The sequence below is a fragment of the Thamnophis sirtalis genome, unplaced genomic scaffold, assembly GCF_051295495.1.
Source record: "Thamnophis sirtalis isolate CommonGarterSnake01/CBP01778 unplaced genomic scaffold, rThaSir2_p1.2 scaffold_6, whole genome shotgun sequence".
Lineage (NCBI taxonomy): Eukaryota > Metazoa > Chordata > Lepidosauria > Squamata > Natricidae > Thamnophis > Thamnophis sirtalis.
Window position 1 is genome coordinate 48,395,107 of NW_028261386.1, and position 26,716 is coordinate 48,421,822.

Below are 26,716 nucleotides of genomic sequence, written 5' to 3' on the forward strand. Positions count from 1 at the left end.
TTGAATTGGCCATGCCCACTCAGTCACATGACCACCGAGCCACGCCTATTCAGCTGGTCCTTAAGGCAGAGAACCGGTTGTTAAATTATTTGAATTCCACCACTGGATCAGTCATTCTTCCTCAGCCCAATTCACCTCAGAGAGTTATTGTGGAGGAAGGAGGAGGAGGAATACTAGCTATGTTAGTTGTCTTGAGTTATTACAGGCAGTCCTCAACTTACAACCACAATTGAGCCCAAAATTTATGTTTCTAAATGAGAAATTTGTTAATGGAGTTTTGCCCCATTTTACTAAGTTGAGAAATTTGTTAAGTGAATCATTGCAATTATTAAATTATCAATGTGGTGGTTAAATAAATATGGTTTGATTTAACCAGATTCTGACTTTGCTTGTCAGAAAGTTGAAAAAGATGATCATATGACCCCGGGATGTTGCAACTCCCATGAATGTGAGCCAGCTTTCAAGCATCCAAATGTAAATCATATGATCATGGGGATGCTGCAGGGATCATAAGTGTGAAAAATGGTCATAAGTCACATTTTCAGTGCTGTTGTAACTTTGAATGGTCACTAAACAAACTGTTATAAGTTGAGAACTACCTATATTTTAAAAAGACAGGATTTTAAATAATTTCTGGCTCAGCACATTCTTTGCCTAAATTACCAATGAAGTTTTGCTTTTGTTTCTCTGCCCGTGAGTCCATAACTTGTCAGCTTTTTTCTCCAGATCTCCAGCAAATCCAATTAACACGTAAAACTACTTTAAAATCCGGGGAGGGGAAGAAATAAAATGATTAAACAATCTCAAACATCCAGCGTCTCTTCCTTTGCTTATAAAAATGGTTGCCAAATCCAGGATTTACTGGAATTTAATCAGATAAAAGGTTGAATGTTATGGGAATGTCTTTGAACACATATCCTCAGTAGCATTTTTGTTGATTTCATGACATCTTTACTTTATTAAGAAACTTCTTGCCTAGAAAGAAAAATAGGGAAATAAACCTTGGCACATTTCTAGTTTACAAATAAGCATTTGAAAAAGAAATAGGCATTGTGGCACCGAAGGCAAGCAAAGAGCGGAAGTAGGGTGAAACATCCTCTCCCTTATTTTGAATGGTTGTGCCACCTTTGTTTTTATGGGGTACATTGGCTGAATAGTAGGCATATTCTGTATTATATACAGACTATAAAACAAGCAAGGATTCAAGTGATTTCCCATGGAAACAATATCATGTTTTGATAGCACATCAAGCATCATGAAAAATAGAGCCAAAATTCTGGGTTTTACTGCTGCTCTTATCAGAAGCTTTAGCATACCTAGATATTTGATAAGCTTCTGGAAGGAATGGAATGTACTATATACCACACAGGAAAGGAGAAGGAAAACATCCTAGATGGCAGGTGCTGCAATAGTCTGTTGGATCCCAACAGATGCTATTGTTTAATTAATTGAGGGGGCCAGAGGCATACTGATTCTGCTTGATCTTACCAGATGGGCAGAAACCATGGGAGATAGGAGAAAAACCTAGTCCAATGCCATGAAAAGCTTTACAGATGATGGTCAACACCTTTAATTGCAACTGGAAGCCTTATGGCAAACAGTGCAACTCGAGAGGCGATAGCCTTATATAAACGTATTATGGCATTGCAACCATTGCTTGTGCTGTTACAGTCTGTACAACTGCAGCTTCCATATAGAACAAGAACAGCACCCTATACAATCCAATCCTTTGATGGCTAAAGCATGAATGATAGTCTAGATGGCCATCTGATTCAGGAACAGAGGCAACTGGCACACTAGACAAAGTTGTGTGAGGGCCTTCTTGGTTGCAGCTTCCATCTGCTCATTGACTAGGAGCCATGAGTTTAAGACAACCCCCCACTCTGGAGTGCAACCCCATCCAAAACTGAAGATGCAACTAGCCCAAACCCAGAGTCTCCCCAAAACTGCATTCACTCTGAATGATAGTAGACAATATATGTGACTTCAAGGAAGACTACAGGTAGTCCTCAACTTACTGCCAGTCACTTTTGTATCATTTGAAGTTGCAACAGAACCTCTCCCCTAAAAGAAATATTTACAACCCAAATTAGAAACTACAATGTCCAGGTCATCCTTCCCATAGTCATGTGACCGCATTTTGAGCATTCAACAGCCAGCTGGTATTTACAGACATTTGCAATGCCCACAGTCATGTAACTGATTTATAACATTTTTGTCAAAAACCGGTGTTTACTTCCAGTTTCCAATAAAAAATGCCCTACAGTGAACAAAAGTCCACTTAACAACCACAGTGTTTGTAAAATCAGATGGGGTTATGTGATGACCTGTTTAATTACTGTCACAACCTATCACCATTACTGCAGGCTAAATTGCAGTAATGAATTGAGGACCAGCTATATAGAATTTTGAAAAGTCCAAGAGTCACATTTTTTTTATTTATGAACTGAAAGATGGCCTAAATCAGCATCCATGGTAGTATCTTGATCTAGTTTCATGGTTCTGATTTTTAGCCTAGCCTAGCATGTTTAGGCAGTGGTAGCTAAGAAGAGTTTTGATTAATCAAAAATTAAAATGTATTCCTGATAATTTCTGAACTGTGCTAAACTATTCATGTTGTCCCAGCCTTTTTCTGAGTTATGACCATGCTATTTATGCATTCTTTGGACATCCCCCAATATACAGTGTACAAATCATTAATGGTGTAACATATTAAAAGATCATCTAGATCTGAATATAGGTTTTGGCTAACTGGTAAGATGGAGAATGATACTTTTATAATGAAATTCTTCTGTCCCAGTTTCAGTTTCTTCAACTCACTGATACCCATAAATTATTTTAGAATATGATGATTAAAAAACAACTATCAATTGATCTTCCCTAGGGGAATCTGCTAGTGCAAGTGGGGTACACTGGAGGAAGTCTGGTGTAATATGGCAGCTTTATTGTGAGAAGTATCAATGCTTCTGTCAAAGAACAAAAACTATGCAAATAGTGACAGCTATTGTATTGTAGCTGATCCCATTTTTTCCCCCAATAAAAGCCTCATTGCACACTTAACTGTACACTTGTCTTCAGTTCTTTGCATGACTGTGAATGGGTACATCGAAATACACAGAATTCACAGTAATCATTTCTCAAACAAGCCAAAAATAAATTACATTTTCAGTATTTTCACAGCTTAATACATTTTAACCTCTAGCAGGAAAAAATCTTGGCAAGGATGACTTTTTGATAAAATATATTTGGCCCAGGAAGAAAGACAAACTTAGAGCACTGTTTTATCCTTATGTAAGCTGCAGAGATTACAGGCACTGAGGTGTGGTGCTTATAGCAGCCAAGATAAAGAACTGGCATTGAAATAAAGATGAAAGCATCAGAGAAATGATGCTAGTGGTGCAGGACCCATGGTAGCTTTTCTTAGAGCCCTAACATACGTTTTTCTCACAGACAAGAAGGCTAGAATTTTTTCATTTTTAAACTATGGTAGTTTTTACCATGCTAAATACAAACAGAGGAAATTGAAGCCACTATTAAGAGACTGTTATAATACTACAAACAATCAATATCCACTACAGTTGTGTTACCCCGATACAAGCTATAAGCGGGGTTTATGTAGTATGCCACATGTCCTTGTTATTTGCAATCTTGCATGATGAACGTGCTTGGCAAGATCACAGGAAGCGGATCACAGAACTATCGGCTTTAAAACATTTGGCAAGTCATATGTACCTTTTGTATTTTGGCAAGTGTGCTGTACCTCGTACAATAGCTTGTTAAGGTCCGCACTCTGTTCTCTGTGCCTGCCAGACACAAAGCTGATTGAAGCCAAAAGAAAGACCCCAACTGCCTTCCGCTTCGGCAGAACTATTTCCCTTTGCAGCTACATAGCTTTAAGGAAGTCCAGCTGACGGAATAACATGACCTGCAGAATTTAGCAGGTGGTTGAGGTTGCCAAAATCCTGCTGGCAAAAGTTAATAATGGGAAATATCCCGGAAACACTTTTCAGCAAACAGCCAACAACATTAATCACTTTCAAGCAAGCTCAGGCATCTGTGCTAAGGCCACTGCTTAAAATTCAGGCATAGTAAGAGTCAGAATGGTCTGTTTATTATATTTACTATGTTATATAACTACTGGGGTAATATTTAGTATGTTTATTAAACTGTCATGTCGTCTTTCCTCTGGGAAGTTAAAGAAACCCTATATGGCGCTCTTCTTTATTTTATCTTCCCAGAGGATGGTGACACTCCCATTTTTTCACACTGACTTCACCATAATGAATTTATACATATATAAATTCTTGGATATATAATTCTTGGATATATATATCCAAGATTTTGTTTTTCATAATTTATTTCAAGAGACAGAGAGAGATAGCTGGAAAGAAATAAGAAGTTAAGAAGAAGAATGCAAAAGTTGGCTTGAAACTCAACATTAAGAAAACTAAGAGCATGACATCCAGCCCTCTCAATTCCTAGCAAATAGATGGGGAAGAATTGGAGGTAGGGACAGATTTTATTTTCCTGGCCTCCAAGATCACCGCAGATGTGGACTGCAGGGAAGAAATTAAAAGATGCTTGCTCCAGGGAGGAAAGCTATGACAAATCTAGACAGCATACTAAAAAGAAAAGATCACCCTGCCAACAAAAGTGTGTATAGTGAAGGTTATGGTTTTCCCAGTTGAAATGTATGTCTGTCAAAGTTGGACCATAAGAAAGGCTGAGTGCCAAAGAATTGAAGCCTTTGAATATGGTGCTGGAGAAGACTCCTGCGAGTCCCTTGAATTGTAAGGCAATCAAACAATTCAGTCCTAGAGGAGATCAACCCTGACTGCTCTTTAGAAGGCCAGATCTTGAAGATGAAAGTCAAATACTTTGGCCAACTAATGAGAAGGAAGGAGTCACCGGACAAGAGCCAAATGCTGGGAAAGATTGAGGGCAAAAGAAGAAGGGGATGACAGACAATGAGGTGGCTGGATGGAGTCACTGAAGCAGTGAGCTTAAATGGACTCCAGAGGATAGTAGAGGACAGGGAGACCTGGAGGAATGTTGTCCATGGGGTCGTGATTTTGCAACTAACAACTAAAATAAGCCATGTGATATGAGATGGAGATAAGAAAAATCCTGTAAACCCAAAGATTTTGAATGTGGTGAAATAACATTTTGAGTATGATCAAACTAAATCTTGAATAATGAAATGGCTGAGTAATATTACCTGGAATCTTTCCAGGCCAACTTTTACTCTGAGATGGCATTGGTAATGCTGGCTGATGACCTTTGGAGGGCTCCCAACTGTCCTGGCTCTCCTGGATCTCTCAGGAGCTTTTTAACTCTCAGTGACTTTTGATATTTTGATATTATGTTATCCTTCTGAACTGGCTCCAGAGATTGGGAGTGGGAGGCAATATTTTGCACTGGTTCTACCTTAGGCGTTGCAATGTGCGGTACCTCAGGACTTGAGTTTTTCACCTCTCCTCTTTAACAACTATACGATTGCTGGATGAGGTTATCTAACAACGTGGAATACAGTATCATCAGTATATTGATGATATGCAATTATTATTTTCTACTCTGGGCCAAGCAAGTCATATTGTTTGGGTCAACGGGGCCTGGTGATTTTATCATCATGATTCTGAATGGGGTTGCACTTCTCCATACTGAGTGGGTGCACAATTTGAGAGTCCTCCTGGATGCATGGCTCCATGAGCAAGTAGCAGCCATATCTAAGGGTGGGAGTCTGTATAGATTTGTGTTGTAAACCATTTACACCCTTTCCTGGACGTGGAGATCTTGCTCAGTCACTCACACTTTAGTTACTACCCACCTGGAAGGTCCCAAAGGTGCTTTTTCAAGAGACAATTGGACCTCCTGGTTTTTCTTTGAAGATGTTTCACTTCCCAAAGAAAAACCAGAAAGTCTAGTTGCCTCTTGGAAAAGCACCTTTGGTACAACCATGAGCTGGATGACTCTCCATAGACATTCCACCTGGATTATTCCAATATGCTTTACATGGGGCTGCCCTTGAAGACTATTTGAAAGTTACAACTGGTCTGGAAGACAACAGCTGCCACTAGGTTTGCCCATGTAACATCTTTATTGACTACACTGGCTTCAGTTTTCTTTCAGATGCCATTCAAAGTGCTAGTTATCACATTTAAAACCCCACACGGCAAGAATCAGACTATTTGTGGGACCATCTTTCCCTAAGAATATCTGCCCATCCCACTAGATCCGATGGGGTGGGCATTTTCCAAGTCCTCTTCTTGAAATATGGTCATCTAGCAGGACCTCAGTAGCATGGCTTTTCTATGTCTACATGGAAGGAGGTTAACTGAGCATCCCAATGGGCAAATGATGGCACAGGGTTTTTGTTCATTGTTTTATTGGCTTGATTTGTTTTATGATTGTTGTAATTGTCTGGATTGTTTACCATCCAGATTTGCTCAAGATGAGTGGCCATATAAAACTTTTAAATAAATAAATTTTACTGGGTGAGAAGAGATAAATCCATATATGTTTCAAAGATAAAATATTCTAGGAAAGTTTGGAAAAAGCAGATTGCAGTAGATGCTATCCTGGGAGTAGCTTGTGTTTGAGAGAGATTTCAGTTTTTTTCTTAACATATTACAGAGTGTGAATCTCTAACTCACTTGACTGTAGTGACATCCCTCTTTAGCATCTGGATTTTAATTTAATTCTTTTGCTTTGCCTGGGAAGACACGGCCCTAAGCATTTATGGCATGAGCAATGTTCCCAGAAAACAAGATGCTTTGGATATAAAACATAAAACTATTTTAAACTTTAAAGCTCTCAATGGACTAGAGCCAGGTGTACAAAAGAACTCCCTCATCCTATATGCCTGTGGTTTTCTTTTAAGATTTTATTTGGAGAGCAGGCTTCAAGACCACTCACTGCTTGAAATGTGATAATGGATCAACTGATCTATTTAGGGTATGTTCAAATCTGTATCTATGTCATAAAAAATGCATCTTTTAGGGAAACTGAATATTTATGGAATCCATCTGGCACTACAAAATTGCTTCCCTATATGATCTGTGGCATTTTTTTCTGAAGGTGCCATTGTCCAGTAATTCAGAAATCTACAAATCAACTGATATATAATAATTAATAAATAATCAGTTATCTAGACATTGGAATTTTACTGAGGACTAGTTTCTCATCTAGATAATGGAATTTCTCTATAAGGTTTCCAAGAAAGAACAGCAAAATGGAGATTTAAAAGACTTAATTGAAAAAAGGAAGTATACCAAGAGAAAAGAAACAGACATATCAAATTATGAAAGGTCAGTTAGCAAAGGCTTGAAAGCTATCCCAGAAGGACTAAGAATGAGAAAGACAGTGAATTGACTGAAGGAGGAAGAGAGAGAGTAAGGAGAAGTATTGTCTATCATTATCTTCTGAGACAAATGGAGAAATGGTAATTCTCAGTGGTAAAAAAGCAGATCATGTGTTCCCAAGCCACAATTTAACTTTCATTGGGCAGGCATTTGAGATGATGTACAAAGAAAGGCATCCAGCCAAGATACACAAAAAGGATTTGGGTAAAGTATATGCCTAGAAACAGACTAAATGTAGGAAGCCATAATTATACTTTGATGAAAACAAAATACTTGGATGTTTATTGTGAAACAAGTTTCATGAAAAGTTAAAGACTTATGCTTAATAGGTGAGCGGAGTTCTTGGTATTGTTAGTATCTCAGTTGCAATTTATGTTTGTTGTCTGGAGTACACTTGGTGCAGGGAAAACTTGCTTAGTGCCTCTAGGAGTATGTCTGCCTTAATCCATTCTGGCAATATCTGGAATGGGATATTTGTCCTGTCCCATCAGTGTTGGATTTCCAATTGATTATATGCCATCAAGTTGTTTATGACTCCTAGCAACTAATTTTATTTTCTAAGGGAGTAAAAATCTTGGTCCCAGAGTATTTTAAAGTAGATATAGGATGTGTTAAATCTATGTTAAACTCAGTTTTTAAATGTTTATTTGGACACAATTTGCTCTCCCATAATGCTATGAATATGAAACAATGCCTACTGAAGTCTGAACCAAACTCTTTAAGTATCCATAATACTGGATTTCACTCATTCATGCAGTTAAGATCTCTTGCAAGATTTTCATAGCTGCATCTTTCACATTTTGTTTATTATATTTTCATTGTCAGTAGATTAAAATCTGCACCTGAATTATCACGTTCATTTGTAAGTTGCAACTCAAATATCACATTATCATCTTGAAAGCCATTTTTCTCCATGATCTCTATATTTCAGACTTTAAGAAGTCTTAGTGCAGTCATGAATATTAGAAATTGTCTTACATTGAAATAATCCATGTTTCAAATATGCAAAACTGAAGGAATGTAAAAAAAAAATCTGAGGAACAGATGTATCCATTTTTCTTTAGTAAAGAAACACTACAAAAACATTGCATTTGTATACAAAAGGTGTACTCAGGAATAAAAGTCTTGAAATTGATTTCTATCTATCTTGCATTAGTTAAAGTTACTTTAACATAAAGTAACTTTATAACAATTGAATTATAAACAATTAGGTGAAAAAAGAATGACATCAGGAAATTTGCTTATATGTATTTCAAGTTATGGTAAAGCAATAGAAATTTGTGTACACAATCTCCATTTGAAGAAAAGAATCTCACTTGTGCAGTTGAGCTGATCTCTACAAATTATTTCCATATTTTTTTCTTGTAATTGTGTTGTGTAAGAGTTGGTCAAAATACTATGTCAGAATATGTTTTCATGACATTGATAGATAGGTAGATCAACTGATGGCACAACCTCTTGAGGTTTGTAGTTATTTTTTGTATTCTGTTTTGAGTCCCCCTTTCAAATTAAATTGTGAGGACTCCATATCACTGAATATAAATGTTCTTGTTTTGCAGATGATCAAAAATAAAGATCCCACATCACCTACACAACGCTATATTGATAGCAAGGTGGTGAAAACAAGAGCTGAGGGGGAATGGTTATCTTTTGATGTAACCGAGGCTGTACATGAATGGCTCCATCACAAAGGTGATAGTAATTAATTGCTTTAGTGTTAACCTGTATTAAATTTGAACAGATTAAAATCTTGCCTGACCTGATATAAAGCAAATTTTCTTTCTCTTATATTTTGCAGACAGAAATTTGGGACTTAAGATCAGTTTACATTGCCCATGCTGTACATTTGTGCCTTCAAATAATTATATTATTCCAAATAAAAGTGAAGAATTAGAGGCAAGATTTGCAGGTAATAACTAAAAATTAAAAAATAAAATAATTGTGTAATGAATGTGAAATGTTTCAGTAGATCTTATAATATGTCCAATATTGCTAAACTATACTAGTGAAGGAAAATATGGGGTGTCAGACGGTGTGGGAGAAAAGATCCTTAAACAATTGCTTTCAAAATCTGGTATAGCATTTCTGTAAAAACTGCTGAACTAAGAGTCGAGGTGGTGCAGTAGTTAAATGCAGCACTGCAGGCTACTTCAGCTGACTGCAGTTCTGCAGTTCGGCTGTTCAAATCTCACCGGCTCAAGGTTGACTCAGCCTTCCATCCTTCCGAGGTGGGTAAAAGGAGGACCCAGATTGTTGTTGGGAGCAATATGCTGACTCTGTAAACTGCTTAGAGAGGGCTGAAAGCCCTATGAAGCGGTATATAAGTCTAACTGCTATTGCTATTGCTATTGTTTAAAGTAGTTATTTGATAATGGATTAGAACATGTTTAATAAGTTACTTCTTAGCATAATTTTCTTGCTAGCTTCATTAGTACTCATGCAAATGTTTCTGCCTGTGTGATCTTTGTGTACTCTTCTTGCAATTTGCTTAGAGATTCTTGATTTTGAGCATTCAGCCATAAGCTCTTTATGTGCCAATAGATATCAGCACTGGTGCTCAGAGAAACATATGTTCAGAATGTAAATGATTAATTTCAACCCTTGCCATTATCTAACTGGTGACCTTAGATGTATCCAAAAGGTACAGCCAAGCATGTTAATAGAGTCTATATGGCAATGCAGGTCACTAGATTCACATGTTATCTACGTTAACTACTTGTGTTATGGTCCCTGCTTCACTGGGGCAGATTCTCTAGCTGCTTCTTTTAGATCTCCATTTCCATGGATCTAAAGTGACACACTATTGTCTATGGCCCTGCATTGAAAAGAATTAATATTTGCTTGGTATTAAATAAATACTATGTGGATATTTATAATAATTGTGGGATAAGGAAACATATAACAGATCATATGACTAATAATTGATATGAACAAACCAAGTGTTCCTGATCTGAAATGATGCAGAGATAATAAAAATATAGGATATTTAATTCAACCCAGGTCCCTGCTTCCCACATTCATGCATCAGCATGTCTCAAATCAGCCCAGCTGATGCCAACACACCTGATTATTATTCTATGATTTAAATTTCTTGTTAAGAGATACTTTATGTAATTTGTTCCAAAAAAAGCAACACAATATTTATTACCAAAATGTATTTTTTAAAGGTATTGATGACTACCCTTATTCCAGTGGTGAGAAAGCTTTAAAGTCCAGTAGGAAAAAATACAGTGGGAAGAGCCCACATCTTCTGCTAATGTTATTACCCTCCTACAGACTTGAGTCGCAACAATCCAGTCGGCGGAAGAAGCGTGCTTTAGATGCTGCCTATTGTTTTAGGTAATCACATTATAAGATTTTATAGACTTTTATGCATGTGTAAAAATATTAATGCAGTCCATTTTTTTTAAAAAAAGGAACCTGCTTTTTATTTGTAATTTTAACATCATTCTGTTGAAAGGAATATATGTCACTTCCCACTCCTACCCCGCCCACATAACTTTGGATAAAAAGTTTATATTTCTCTGGATTTGTTCCTGAAAGTCTTGAAGGGCTACAGCTGCTGAAGGACTTGGGTGGCTGCTTTGAAGAAGACACTTTCTTCAGGATAGTTGGCAAAGGAACCATTGAGCAGCTGCTTCATAACTTCAACAAGCAAATCAAGAATTGGGGGAAGGGAGGAACTTGATACACATCAGATTATACAGTATATTCAAACCTAAATTTGATTTGTTCATTTTCTGGCAATCTGTACTAACTGCATTTTACTGAAGAATAACATTTGCTTTTATTTGCACCTTTGTTAAAATCCCTGTGACATTTTGGCTGTTCAAAAGGTAGGCTATCTCCAATCTGAAAAATTAAACAAATATAATTATGCTCTAGCAATATGTCTCAAATGTATAAAACAAGAGCATATGCTCAGAATCATATAGTAATTGAGCAGCTGCTAATGTAGCGCCAGAAATCATAAAATGTGGCTTGGGACCAGTTAAGGTCTGAATAGGGAGGAATTGAGGCTCAGTTGCAAGACACAGTGGCTTTTCAAAGCCTTCTGATAGCAGGATATTCCATTTTGGATACTGAAATGGTTTGCAGTTCCTGTGCAAAACTGTCTTGTAATAGGGAGATTCTCCCGGACCTACAACTCCAGGAAAAGAATAGGTGGCAACAGTGGCTAGGAAGGCTTTGTATCACCCCATCATGGGCATTAATTGTGACCTTTCCTGGTTCAGGAAGTGCTACTGACTACCATTTATGCTTTGATCGCCTCTCATTTTGATTATTGCATTGGAATATTTGAAGACCCAGAAACTGGTCCAGAAAACAGAGGCTGGCAGAAACCAATTAATTTGCCCCCCATATCATAAGTATTTCAAGGCTACCAATTGGCTTCCAGATATAATTTATGGTACTATTCTTCTCCTTTAAAGGCTTATGTGACTCAGTCCTAGATATCTGGAGAACCAAAACAATTTGGGTAGCTGCTGCCTGTATTAGAAGGGAAGAATTCCTCTAAATCAGGGGTTCCCGACCCCTGGACCTTGAGCTGTTCCAAACTGGGCCATGGTGAGTGAGCGTGCACCCACGTGCATCCCCACTTGCACAAGCAGTGGGCAAGTTCATGTATGCACACTCCATTTGCAGAAGCGGCAGGCATGTGCGTGGAACCATCCCCCTGCTGGTCCACAAAGCTGAAAAGGTTAGGAAACGCTGCTCTAGATCCCTATCCATAGGAAGTAGCACTTGGAGGAACCACCGAGTTGCCCTTTCTGGATCGTTGCCCCCTTTGCCCCCTTTCTATGGAGCACCATCCCCCTGAGATGAAGTTTGCCCCAATTCTTTGGGTTCTTTTAAAATCGAGAAAAATGGGCTTGCCAAACCATCAGGTTTGTTGGGGTTGCATTATTTCATTCTTGTTGTGGAGATATTTTGGGGTCATCACTTATTTCTTTGGCAGGAAGCAAGTGATTATATTTTATGGCTGTATTTTGTTTTGATCCTATTACTTAAATTATAAATTTAAGAAATAATTTCTTAATCATTAAGAAAATATATATGACTGTCTGACTCATTCATGATAACTCTAGGCAGCTTAGAAAATTAAAACACCAGATACAAAAACCATTGAAGCTCCACCCTCATGACAATCAAATAAGATGACTGTAAACTGCTCAAAAATCTTTTGTTACTGGTTAAAGAAAGATTCCCCTATCCCTCCTCACCTACGCACATAGCATAATTAAGAGCATCTGTCTAGAGATAAATTTTGCATTTGCTAATGCATTTGTATGGATGCAGTTGTAAAAATAAATTTTAACAGGTGACAGCATTAGGCTGATCTTGTCTGGGTTTGGAATAGGCTCCTTTCTGAATAGAACCTTCTGGAGAATACCAGGACAATAGGTCAGATTGGGAAGCTATGGTATGGTATGATAAACGTCTTCTGTTCCCAAGAAAATTGCATGGATATGTCCATGCAAAAATCATACTCATCTCAAATGATGATATATATTGGATCTAGCAAATTGGGCACATTTTGGGTCCCATCCGTCAAGAAATGTTGACTGGCCAGGACCAGGAGATGTGGCTTCTCTATGGTAGCCCATACCCTCTGGAACATTTTCTCCTCAGAGACTAGGATGATCCCAAACCTGTTAACTTTTTGTTAAGACCATGAAGACCTTACCCCCCTTCCTTCTCCAGTGTATTATGGATCCCTTTTCTTGACTATATTAACATCATTGACAGTAGTTTTATTCAATGACTATAGAGGCAAACAGACAGAAAGAGTATTGTTTTAATGTTGTTATATATGCTTGTTCAGCTGTGTAACTACAGAAGTCAAACAAATGATACATATTAGTACAAGTTGTACATCTGCTCAATCTGCCATTTGTTGCTGATTGCTAAGGAACAGTTTCAAAGTCACTGCTCCTATAATTGCTTCACTTTCAGTAGACCTGGTTTGGCCCATTGTCCAAAGAAATTGTTCCTTGAAAAACAGAAATATCTCCTGACTGCCTGACAACAGAGGACCCATATTTTCCCCCATGAATGGCTAAGGCAGCTTCTCAATTTTGCACCTGAAGATAGGTTGCAAGTATTCTTCTAATTACACTAACGAGAACAAGATCAATCTCTTCAAAGACCCTAGTAGTCCTCACGATCATTTTTTTTTCTGTTTTCCTTTGGCTTTGAACAATACATATTTGATATCCATTCTGCTAAATGGATACAGAGAAACCTAAAAATATAATTTACTTAAAGATACAAATAAAAATCTGTAGCTAGTATAAGAGATGAATGTGAGAATAATATATAATCATGACTGATGGCATATGCAAAATTATATGATATAAACAGAAACTTGAAATGTCTGCAATAAATCCTAACAATAAAATACACAAAAATTTTATTAGTTGAAGTGAAACAACAACTATCACTCTCCTTTTCCTTCCAAAGTCCTAGCTAGAAAGAAGCAGATTACAGTATTATTACAGTAATTATGTTATCGTTTTCATTATTTCATATTCCCAAACAATAAAAACAAAACAAAGTAAAACATAAACAGACACACATGAGAAGTGAAGAAATTATCTTTCCTGATTATATTTGCCCACAAAGTGTCACTCATATGCTATTTTAATGCATACTTTAAAAAAAACAGAATTTAATTATATAATTATGTAATTACAATATACTGCTTAACATTTCATTCATTAATTCATTTTTATGCATGAATATTTGTATATTGTGAACCCAGAGTGGCACTAAGTATAAAAATATAGTATTAAACTTTACAATGTGTGTATTTGTGTTTCTGTGTGTAAACTCAAGGATTTCTCTCTTCTACAATCTATGACATGCTGAGAACTAAAACAAAAGAGTAATTTAATGTGCCTTTTTTTAAAATAAAGTGGCCATTCTGGAGATGGGAGGCCTGATTAAAGAATTCTTTTTTTCCTGTGCCCTGGTCTTGACCACCCACTCACTCCATTCATTAAAGCTGAAATTTGTACTACTACTACTACTGTCCATCCAGTTTTATGGTGGAAAATTCTTAAGAGACAATCCTATGCCTAGGCTCAGGTTTATTTTTGACAAGTTGGAAACCAGATCTCATTAATAGAGTTTTGAAAGTGTGCTCTAAAATATCAGTAAACTGTGGATTTCATAAAATTCACGCACAGAAGAGGCTGCTTGTTGTATTTCTGAATGATTTATTGCCTTAAGGAATCTGCACTGCATAGAAGCTTATTAAATATTATGTCTATAATTCCATTTACAGGAATGTGCAAGATAACTGCTGTCTACGTCCATTTTATATTGATTTCAAGAAAGATCTTGGATGGAAATGGATACATGAACCTAAAGGATATAATGCAAATTTCTGTGCAGGAGCTTGCCCCTATTTATGGAGTTCAGATACTCAGCACAGTAGAGTAAGTATTTTAGAAAACTAAGAAAACTAGTATTAGGGCTATAAAGCAGAACAAAACCTATTTTGTTAGTTTAAAATGTGTTTTTAATTAATTAATTGATAGATCATATTATGGTAACACTTCATTTACCCCAACATTTTAAAGAATCTGATTATTATTGACAGAAATTTAAAGAAAGGAAAAGAGCATTTTAAAAGCAGAAGAACTATACTTCATATCCAGAACCACAAGAGAAATCAAAGGATGATGCAACAAAAGAAGTCCTTGTATTGATAGAAACATTGGAACATTGTATTTTAATTTCCACTTTGATATTTCATGCTCAATGATGTTGGGGTCAAAATCTTGTCGAGCCATTACCATCATATTTTCTCAGGATGTATTGAAGGAAAAGCTATGCTATACCTACCAGTTCTGCCTCAGTGATCATGTGAGCTACCAGCTTTGTTGGAAAATACTGATAAATCTTCCAGCTGAATGTGCAGAATTCAGTGTGAACAGTATTTCAGAACAGATGGGAGATTGTCATTCTGTTCAGTTTCATGTTCAGTTTTTCTTCCTTCAGACGATCCTATTGAATAGCAAAAGGCTTACTCTTGATCTTAGCCCTCTGGTTACTGTACTGTAGTAGCGGAGACATTTCTTCTTTTCCTTATTAGCCTTATTAGCAGTATTATCTTGGTACAATAAGCACTTACGTTTTCACTGTGGGAAAAAGTATTTTTAATATGTATATCTGAAGTTGCCACTGATTGAATGAGCCTATTAAGTCATATAGACCAGTTTTGTCCAGTCTATGATTTCTTGTGATTTCATTTGCTTTTATTCCTTTTCTATGGAATATCCTATATTTGTAACTTCAGTCACTATTTGCCCTACTTTCTTCTTTCAAAGCACTTCCAATGTATCCACTTACACTCCTAATCTTTTATTCTTCAAAAACAAAAAGTTCATCAAGTTCTGCTTTTAAAAGACCCTGGCATGGAGGTTACCTTCAGTGTTGGCTTCTGGATCCAGTTCCAACCAGTACGGTTGGAATGGGCCCGGCGTCGCCCACATGGATGCGCACAGTGTGCATGCACGTGTGGCCCGCACGTGCATTGTAGCTGCAAAAGACATTTCCGCAAGCCTCTGCGACTCTCCAGCTGCTCAGCGGAGCATCGCACAGGTGCTATACGCGCCATGCATGGAAACACGAAGGCTTTAAAACATGGTAAGAAACTCAGGCGGGCAGGTGGACCCTCTGGAGCACTGTACCGGAACGGTACCAAGTGCTCCAGGCAGGCTCCGGTATGCCCGTACCGGAACCTACCATCTGCAACCCACCACTGGTTACCTTTTACATTGATAAAGAATCTGCACAACCTGTTACAATGTGCTGTTTCTTGTGATTGCATCATTTGAATGAATATTTGGTCTTTAAGCAATTCTGATTCATTCCAATGTGGCTTACAAAAAGAACATCCATCAGTCAGTACAAAAATCACAATTATGGCTTCAATGGTGAAGGATGTATAAATATGGCAACCATGGTTTAAAACTATAAACCCGTGATGGCGAACCTATGTCACGTGTGCTAGAAATGGCATGCAGAACCATCTCTCTGGGCACGCAACCCATTGCCCGTTGCTCTTCTGGATTCTGGCTCACTGACCAGCTGGTCTCCACGTGTGTGAGAGCAATGGAAACTGGAAGAGTAGCCACCCAGTGCACATGCATGAGCTGGGAAGATGATTTACTGGTTTCTGGCGCATGCATGTGCGCCAGCCACTTGCTCTTTCTGTTTCCGGCAAGTATGCATGCGCACTCTCTTGTTTCGGCACTCTGTGTCAAAAAGGTTTGCCAACACTGCCATAAACCATGTCCTTTCCATTGTAACACATGATGCATATACTAATGGCAAAGTTGACTCAGGCTCTCAAAGCCTGAGGCTCTCAAAGTTAAAGAAAATCTAGCCTCAAAAAACTCAAAATTGGGTACTTTGGTACAAAGCAGAGGTGGGTTCCTACCGGTTTGGACCGATTTGGATGAACACGTAATGGTATGCCGGCCTGAGTCACAGAACTGGCAGCGAACCAGGCTGGCCATGCCCCTGAACCAGTTCCCTGGTTGCCGCCATCACCGCTACCATCTTTTTTTGGAGTTCTGTGCATGCACAGAACAATTTGCACGTGCAGCGCGCGAATGAAAGAACTGACAATAACGTTGGCTAGAACCCACAGCACAGCTTTCTTATTTGGTGCTTTAAAAAAGGCAATCAACTCCATGCAACATCCTGCTGCCAAAACAGTGTAAAGAAATATAAATCAATGGTAAGCACAGAAGTTAGTAACTAGAGCACCTTCATTGAGTAGGAATGGTGCTGATGCCTGATAGTAGAAATATGTGTTCAGATTATAACTGAAAGGATTATAACTTGCATTGTTTATAAAGGTGGGGGCTATACGGAACATTCGTTTTTAGTTTATTTGTTTTCTAAACAATTTGAAACATGATATCCTTGATCATAAATAAATAGGAACAAGCTATTTATCTTGAGAAGATATGCTTTTAGAGATTAGAGGTGCTAAAACAATACAGGTAGTCCTCAGCCACAATGGAGCCCAACATTTCTGTTATTAAGTGAGACATTTGTTCAGTGAGTTTTTCTCCATTTTGCAACATTTCCTGCCACAGTTGTTAAGTGAATCACTGCAGCTGATAAGTTAGTAACCTGGTTGTTAAGTGAATCTGATTTCCCCATTGACTTTGCTTGTCAGAAGGTTGCAAAAGGTAACCCTTCAACTGTCATGAGTATAAAGCAGTTGCCAAGCATCTGAAATTTGATCACATGAGCATGGGGATGCTGCAAAGGTCGTAACTGTGAAACACAGTCATAAGTTACTTTTTTCCGTGCCATTGTAACTTTAAATAGTCACTAAATGAACTACTATAAGTCAAGAACTTATAGTGGGTAGTGGGAAAGGGCTTGTTGCAATGTTCTGCTTATGGGTTTCCTGTAAGATATTTGTTTGGTCATTCTGGAATGACCAAACAAATGATTTTGGACTGAATAGTTCCCATCCCACAGGATTTCGTTTGTTCTTAGAAGCAAGTTAAAGTATGTGGAACTAAGAAACTGTCAGCAATAGGTCAGGTGAGGCCAACCCTGACTCTCGGGGAAGGTGAGTGTTAGTGGTGGGATTCAATTTTTTTTACTACCGGTTGTGTGGGCATGGCTTGGTGGGTGTGGCATGGCTTGGTGGGCATGGCAGGGGAAGGATACTGTAAAATCTCCATTCTCTCCCCACTCCAGGGGAAGGTTACTGCAAAATCCCCATTTCCACCCAATCAGCTGGACTTGGGAGGCAGAGAATAGAAGGAGGCAGGGGCAGTCAGAGGTGGTATTTATCGGTTCTCCGAACTAGTCAAAATTTCCACTACCAGTTCTCCAGAACCAGTCAGAACTTGCTAAATACCACCTCTGATGTGTGTGTATGTGAGAGAGAAGGGGGGGAGATGGCAAAAAGCAAAATGTTAATGGGGCATTTTATTTCTCTCCCTTGCTGTTTTTAACAGTTATTTTACATAATTTTATCAACTGCTCCCTCAAAATAAGCCAAAGAATAATATGCAATTTTCAACTCTATCCTTTCTTGTGAAGCCTAGAATCTTGAGAGAACATTTTTGAAGTTATTCACTGGTGTCTCTTTTTTTTTTAATCAACAGCTGTTACATAAAAAAAGTAATTCACTGCTGTGAAAATTCTCTACTGTTTGGATGTTTTACATATCTGTGTTTTTATTGATTCCAGCTGTCTAGGCTTATACAGAGGAAAAAGAATTTGAGTATAATTAGTTTAAATGAATAAATTCTCACCATGTCAATGATGCCATCAGAGCCCTAGGCTCCTTGTTACCCAAAGTTATTTGCTACTGTAATAACTGCAGAATGTGAAGGAGTATCTTCTTTTTGTCTTTTTCCTCCTAGGTGCTTAGCTTGTACAACTCAATCAACCCAGAAGCATCTGCTTCTCCGTGTTGTGTATCCCAGGATCTGGAACCTCTCACTATCTTGTATTACATTGGCAAAACACCCAAAATTGAACAGCTTTCAAACATGATTGTAAAGTCTTGCAAATGCAGCTAAGGGATGTATTGGAGCATTTTGGAGTATGCATTTCCCCCCTCCCCCTCTGGAAAGAAAGGAAGAAAAAGAAACATTCAAAAAGAAGGAAACAAAAAAAACAACAACCCATCATCCATGATTTTTAAAAAGAAGAAAAACGAAACGGTACTAGTCTGAATGGATTGAAACTTGGTTTCATTGTTTCGTGTTTTGTTTTTAAACAAGTCACCTGATGCAAAACCGTGAAGCCTTATCCTACACTTCATCTACTTGGTTAGTGAGATAGACATGAAGCATTTTTAGAAAAGCAGAAATACTAACAAGAAAGAAAGAAAAGAAAGAAAACCTTTTTTAAAAAAAAAATAAACACTGGAAGAATTTGTTAAAGAGTTCTTATGTGAAAGGAAAAAAACAGGAAAAACCCATTAAGTGGAGTTGCTGTATCTATCCCGTGGCTTACTTGATTTTTATATTGTTATGCCATAGATGCCCTATCTGTTCCTTGTAGTTTTTAGGATTAACAGTGCATTATTTATTTTTGTGTAATACGAACAAACAAGAATATGTATTGCCCTAGGGGTTTTGGGGACAGACTAGAAAGACACAAATGTTCAGACCAAACCAAACAAACAACTAAATGTGTTTAATATATGGGAAACATGAACTCAGAAATAGCCTGAAAAACAATAATTAGTTTAACCCAATTAAAACAGAACTCTGTTATTACATCATTAAGAAAGCCTACTATAAAAGAAAAGACACACACACATACACACACAACCCTTTGTTTTCTTGCAGAACGCCTAAGCGGGCTTCTATGTAAAGCCTTATACCATTGTTGTTAATAAAGGACATTTTGTTTTCGTCTCAAAGACAAATCTATTAAGATTAAAACAACAATTGTAAATGAATAAACTGTCAATTTAGTAAGCCAGTGAAATATTTAACATGTACTGGTCTCATCTTCAGACCCAATATGTTGCTGTATAGCTATGCTTTGAGATTGTTTTTTGATATATGTAACCACACCTATGATATTAAAATAGGGTGGGTAGTAAGAAGCCAGCTACATTGGAAACATATCTGTAGATCTCTATTGTAAACTATTAAAAAAATAAGTACTTTATGTGTAATGTGTAAATTTTCACCATATTTTTGTATTCTGTTAATACTGTCAACTCTGAAGAATTTGAATTTGGGGGCTCTTGTTGATTACTCGGAATCATGTGCTTCCCTCGAGCTGGCCAGTATAAGTAGAGTCCCCTGTACTTTTAACTTGCACTACAAATACATGTTTTATAATATTTGCTATACATGCGTTTTGTATGTTGTTTTTCATCTCTATGATGCAAGCTACTCTTTTCCCCCTTTCAGTCTGTATTTAGACAGAGAGATAGATTTAAATATTGTTTTGTATAAAATGTATGTATCTTCAAACATCTTAAAATTTTAAAACACACACACACACACTTCTGAAGATGGATGATGGGATGAGACTGGAGGCTGCCCTTGATTTCCTTGTTCTGCTCACAGGCAGTTAGTCCAAAGACAAGATCTTCCAGATCAAAAGGCAAAAGTGAACTTGGCAATTGTGAAGGGCCTGTGCATCACCAGAGAAATCTGTAAAAGCTGGTTGCATGTGCAATTTCACCCCTTTCCTGGGGAACAGCAAATTGAGTACAGAAGTATTTTTGACACTTGCCCCTAATTTTTTTTAAAATCTATTAATAATTGATACTACTACTTCTACTACAACTACTGTCATGTTGGGAGCACCAAAGCACTTCTGGGTTGAACAGTGACATCACTGTTGCTGGGCGACACCCAGTTGAGGACTCCTTTCATTTTCCCCTTAAGTTGCCTACTGAAGTGATACCTATTTATCTATTTGCAGTTGGCCATTTTTGAACTGCTGGGTTGGCTGGAGCTTGTGACAGGAACTCACCTTCTCCCACAGCAGCAACTGGGTTTTGAACACGAGCTTCCGACTGTCAGCCCAACGTCCTAACCTTGTGAACCACCACACTCCTTCATTAATTACTTAAAAGGGTACTGTAATAAGGTCAGTTAAATTCCAAATTAAAGAAAGGAAGGGCCAATACACTGTCTCTATTCCAACATAGTAGACACTAAGGAAATGGTAGTAGTTTCTTGGTGCAGTGGGACAGAACAGGAAGCAGTCTTATCTTTCTTCTCAACAAACCCAGGATTTGTGCATATAGGGATTTATTAAAGCTTACGGGTTATCTTTCCAAGCCGGACCAAACTTTTAAAGCTGTAAGTGCACTGCTTATTTATATATACAGATATACAATGAAAAAAGTTGTTTCTCAACATATGCTCCCCACTGTTGGATTTGAGCATTCGGGAAGTCATAGTATGGTGAAGAAAATAATGTTTTATACTGATTCAGTCAAGAAATATTACCTTTTGATGATTAATGGTTTATTTTTCCCCAGAACTATTAAGACTGGAACAGGAACACAAGGTATCAGGTATATTGATTTTTACACCAAGGTAAACAGTCTCCAGTTACTTTTCTTGAATATTGTAACTTAATGCTACCAAAGTAATATTGGTTGAAATCCTATCTATATTGAATACAAATAATTGTTACATAAATGATATTTAATTTGTTTAAATTACTTTTCCCCAAACTGGTGGCTTTAACTCCCATAAATCTCACTATTAGGCAGTCCTTTAAGCTTTGTCAGATGAATCTTAGTCCTAAGCAAAATATCCAGGACGTAGCCTAAATTGGATTAATCCTACCCCTGAATAAATCTAGTCTAAACGGAATTGTTTTAATTAGAATTCACATTTAGAAAGAAGGGTATTTGTAATAATATTTGATAGATTCAAATCATTGCTAATAATCTTATGTGGAATCAGTAAACTAATTAATTGTCTTTCTCAATCCACCAGCTTCACAATTGATCTTAAAGATCAGGCATTATATCTGTATTGTTCTGATAACTCTTTTTGCTTTTTTTATTAAAAGAAATCATAAGCATCCACATGAACATCAGCTGTCATACATTTTTAGATGTTCCTTGTATAAAAAAAGGTTAATTAGTCTTATTTTAATTTATTCTGCTTTAGTATGTATCAAGCATGTTAATTAAATGAAAATAAACATTACAAAATATAGGAGGAAGCATGATTTTGGTGTATATTTTATTTGGAAGTGGGGAGCAGGAATACAGTGATTTGGGGTTAAACTTGCCATCTAGCTATTTCTCTCTCACACTGCTATTAATAGTAAAGAGAACCTTCAAGATAGTCTAGCAAAGGGATTTTGATGAAAATTAGTACATGGACCCTATTCAGACTGGGAACACATTTAAGATTAGGTCCTTATTTCCATTTTTCCCCATTCAAATAACAGGCCAGACAACAATTAAGGAAAATATTTGTAGCCTCAGTTGGGGCTCTCTGTGCTTGGTTGTTTTCATTATCCTAACTAGGTAACATCATCAGTGATAGAGGCCAGACATTTTAAAACAACAAATAACATAATATATGTTTTGGTACAAAATAAGTTTTTATAGCACAGATAATTCTGATGAGAATGCACCAAACAAATTGAAACTCCCTTACGTTAAACTACTTGTTGTCTAATGACTGTCTCTTCTAACTGGCAGATAGTTTTCTTTCTATACATTATTTATCTTTAAATTTATAACTGAGCAACACCTTCATTGGGAATAAGCCATAAAGCTTAAAGGTTTATATGGACTATTTGAATTTCCTTCAACTTTTAATCAGGCAAGGTGTTACAAAACAGGGAAAATAATAGACTCAAGAATGTCAAAAACTTGGGCATATGTTTCAGCTGCAAGACCTTATTCCACAGGAGGTCCCAAGATCAGATCTGTATGCCATATGTGTTTTCAAGGACTATTGAGTTCACTGTAACATACTTCTAGATCCATATTTATAAGCATACCCTAAAACATCTGCAAACAAATTCCACCACCATCATACTTCATTATAGCCAAGGACCAGGAATAAAAGAAATAGAGTGCAGAGAAGAATAACAAGGATGATTAGGGGATTGGAGGCTAAAACATGAAGAATGGTTACAGAAATTGGGTATGTATAGTTTAATGAAAAGAAGAATTAAAGGTGGTTATAATAGCAGTATTCCAATATCTAAGGGGCTGCCAGAAAGAGGGGGGTAAACCTATTCTCCAAAGCACCTGAAAGCAGAACAGGAAGCAATGGATGGAAACTAATCAAGGAGAGAACCAACCAAAAAAGAGAGAAATTTCCTGATAAAACAATCAGTGGAACAACTTGCCTCCAGAAGTTGTGAGTGCTCCAACACTGGAGGTTTTAAAGAAGAGATTGGATAACCAATTCTCTGAAATATTATAGGGTTTCTAAGGGGTTGAACTAAAAGACCTCCAACGTGTCTTCCAATTCTGCTATTCTGTTACTCTGACATAAATGATAGTTGTCTTTCTTATTAAAAGGCTGCCACCTTCATACACAGGGAGCTTTTTTGACATCTTTAGAGCTACTCCTAACAAGTAATATCCTAGATGTTCTCTTAGATGTCTTTTATTGATTACAATAATTATTATTTATTATATATCTTACTCAATTTTCAACAGTGACATTGTAGAAAAGTAAAATTCCATACACTTAGCAATGGCAAATACCATAAAAGCTTTAACAATAAAAAAAGAATACTGATATGTTTTAAAAATCTCTTTTAAATAATCTGAGTTTGTGCTAAAATGCTCTTTTTTGGATGGAATCTCCCCCAGTCATAAAACTAGTTACGATCTGTTTACATAATGTGAGGCAGCAGTTATTTAATCAGTAAAATCAGTGACTGTGCCACGCAGCTCAGAAAAGTGTTGCAAACAATCTTCAAATGTATACAATTAAATTGCAAGGCTTTTTGAAGTTACAAGGTCCAACCTCAAAAATGCTTCTTTTTTTAGTTATTTCAGATGGAAATGTTCCATAGAGAGTGGTGGTTATTACTTTCTAAAGTAAACATCTGATGCTTCTGATTAAAATCTCTCTGGCATATGAGTTTAAACATAAGTAATACAGCTTTTTGAATCATTAAATAAGCAGCAACAAGGGTTGGTCCTTTTTTATTGTGGTGAAAGTATCATCTACATAAGAAGAATGCATATCAACTTAATTCCTTTGTATTCTGCCTTTCCTGCAAGATACATGGAAACATGGAGACATTTATAAAATTATGGGCAGTTTCACTAAAATGACTCTCACCAGCCAGGTACAAGCACAAAAACATCTCTTTAACTAATAGAAGACTGCTGGGTAGAAAATAGAATATCAGAGTTGAAGGGACCTTGGAGGTCTTCTAGTCCAACCCTCTGCTCAAGCAGGAGGCCCTATACTATTTCAGATAGGTGGCTGTCCAATCTCTTCTTTAAAACCTCCAGTGATGGAGTACCCTCAACATTTGAAGGCAAACTGCTCCTCTGGTTCATTGTTCTCATTTGAGGATATTTTTTATTAGTAGTAGGTTGGATCTCTCTTTGATTAGTTTCCATCTGTGGTTTCTTGCCTTGCCTTTGGGTGCTTTGGAAAATAGGTTGACTTCCTATTGTTTGCCTTTCAAATATTGGAACACTGCTATCATGTCTTTCTTTTTACTAGACTAGCTATACCCAATTCCTGCATATGTTTTAGTCTCCTCCAGGCCACTAATCATCTTTGCTATTCTTCTCTTTTTCCAAAGTCTTGACATCTTTTTTATAACGTGGTAACCAAAACTGGATACAATATTTGAGGCATGGTCTTACTAAGGCTTTGTAAAGTGGTACTACATGGTCTTGATTCTATCCTCCTGTTAATGGAGCTTAGGATTATCACTAAGATGCTAAGATCTCTCTCACAATTAATGCTATTGAGCCAGGTTTCACCTAATCTGTACCTGTATTTTGATCTTTCTTTCCTAAGTGTAAAACCTTACTTTGTTCTACATGGAATTTTATTTTGTTGGATAGGGGCCAATGTACAAGTCTGTCAAGTTCTATCTGGATCCTGAGCCTATTTTCTGGAGTGTTGGCTATTCCTGCCAGTTTAGTCTCATTGGCAACTTTGATGAGTTCCCCTTCTATTCGTTTATGAAGCTATTGAAGAGCATTGGGCCAAATGGAACCTTGGAGAACTCAACTGCTTACTTCCCTCCATGTGGATGTAATTTCATACATTGAATGTGGTTTCTCAGTCAACTTTCCAACATTTATTTGAACCTGCAGGAATGCTTTCGGCTGCCTTAGCTTATCTGCTTTTGGAAAGGCAAGAAAGGCAAGACTTAAGAAAGATCACAAAGCGTAGTCAGTAACACAAATGTTGCTTGTAATGCATCCTTTGCTTTGTGATGGGTCCTTTGCTTTCACTGTTAAGTGAAAAAAACATAAATAAAAACTTGATATTATAAACCTCTGGAGATTTCCAAGGGAGATCATTGTGGGCACTATGGTTAAGATCAAAAACTGATCTATATGGCGACAGATGTAGATATTTTACAAAAAACAGGTTAGGCTAATCAACAGCCCAAAGATCTTACTGTATATGCAGAGCTTCAAGTCCAGATCAGCCTGTATTTAGTTCAGCTTTTAAAAAAACCAACTAGCAGGAATGGAATACGTGATAAATGCTTTTCAGATCATGTCTTATGTAGGAATAGAAATATGAAAATAGCTCAATTATTAACTGGTGTGCACAAACAGTTAAATAGCAATAGCACTTAGATGTATATACCGTTTCATATTTATTTACGCCTTCTATAACCAGTTTATGGAGTCAGTGTATTGCCCCCAACAATCTTGACCCTCATTTTACCAATTTTGGAAGGATGGAAGGCTGCGTCATCCTTTAGCCCCTCAGAATCGAACTCCTGGAGTGAACAGTGAGTTGGCCTGCAGTACTGCATTCTAACACTGTGCCACCATGGTTCTTAAATATACAATTTAAACAAGGCTGCTTATGCCAAATTTTCAGCTGGACTAGTTGCCTTTTATTTATCCTATACGGAACATTCTTTCTGTATTATTTAAATAATAACATGGTTAAATAAAAAGTAGATATTTTAGTGGGGTTCAGTGAGGTGGAGAAGAAGGAGGCAGGGAGGAAACACATTGTATAAGTGTTTTACGTTTTTTTTAATATCCAAAATCTGAATTTTAGATCAGAAAGATGAGTATCAGGAGCCATGAGTTTTGAGAGAAAATAAATGATGAGGTTATGTAATTATATGTGGTTATAAAGTAGATATGAAGTCATGTAGTTGGCTTGTCATAAGGTATGGATGTAATGGTAATTTCTCCATCTGTATAAAAATAAAATTAAATGGAACAGAAAACTGATGAGAAGTCTCAATCAAATTAGATACGCTCATTTCATGAAGTAACCTGCTGGAATCTAAGAGCAGTTTCCAGGGGCATAAAGTAACCTACCCAGTAGTGCTCCAACAATCTAATCTTGCTTTTGAATGAACTACATTCAATACCAAACCAAAATGTTGGCAGAAGAAGATCAATAACCACTGTTTCCTGGGTTTTTGTGCAGCATGCACATATGTCAGCATAATTTACCTTTTATAAAGCACTTCAAGCTTCAGGCCCTGTTTCAGTGTTTAAACTTTTGAGAGTTTGGTCATTGCTTCAAATAACGAAGTAATCCAATTTCCAGAATAGGTTATCTAGTACTACCAGATTGGAGCTGCAGAACTTTAGATCAGGGATCTCCAACCTTGGCAACTTTAAGTCCAGTGGGCTTCAACTCCCAGAATTCCCCCTGGCTGGGGAA

The 26,716-nt window shown here is 37.1% G+C and overlaps 1 protein-coding gene across 1 annotated transcript in view; it reads left to right on the forward strand.

Annotated features, from left to right (window-relative positions):
- Positions 1-22,076, forward strand: part of TGFB2 (transforming growth factor beta 2) — a 92,978-nt gene extending 70,902 nt beyond the window's left edge. The window contains exons 3-7 of the mRNA XM_014053501.2: positions 8,921-9,053; positions 9,160-9,270; positions 10,529-10,700; positions 14,653-14,806; positions 18,776-22,076. Coding sequence (XP_013908976.2) covers positions 8,921-9,053; positions 9,160-9,270; positions 10,529-10,700; positions 14,653-14,806; positions 18,776-18,934 — 729 coding nt within the window. The 3' untranslated portion in view covers positions 18,935-22,076. The remainder of the gene's footprint in view (positions 1-8,920; positions 9,054-9,159; positions 9,271-10,528; positions 10,701-14,652; positions 14,807-18,775) is intronic.
- The last annotated feature ends 4,640 nt before the right edge of the window (positions 22,077-26,716 follow it).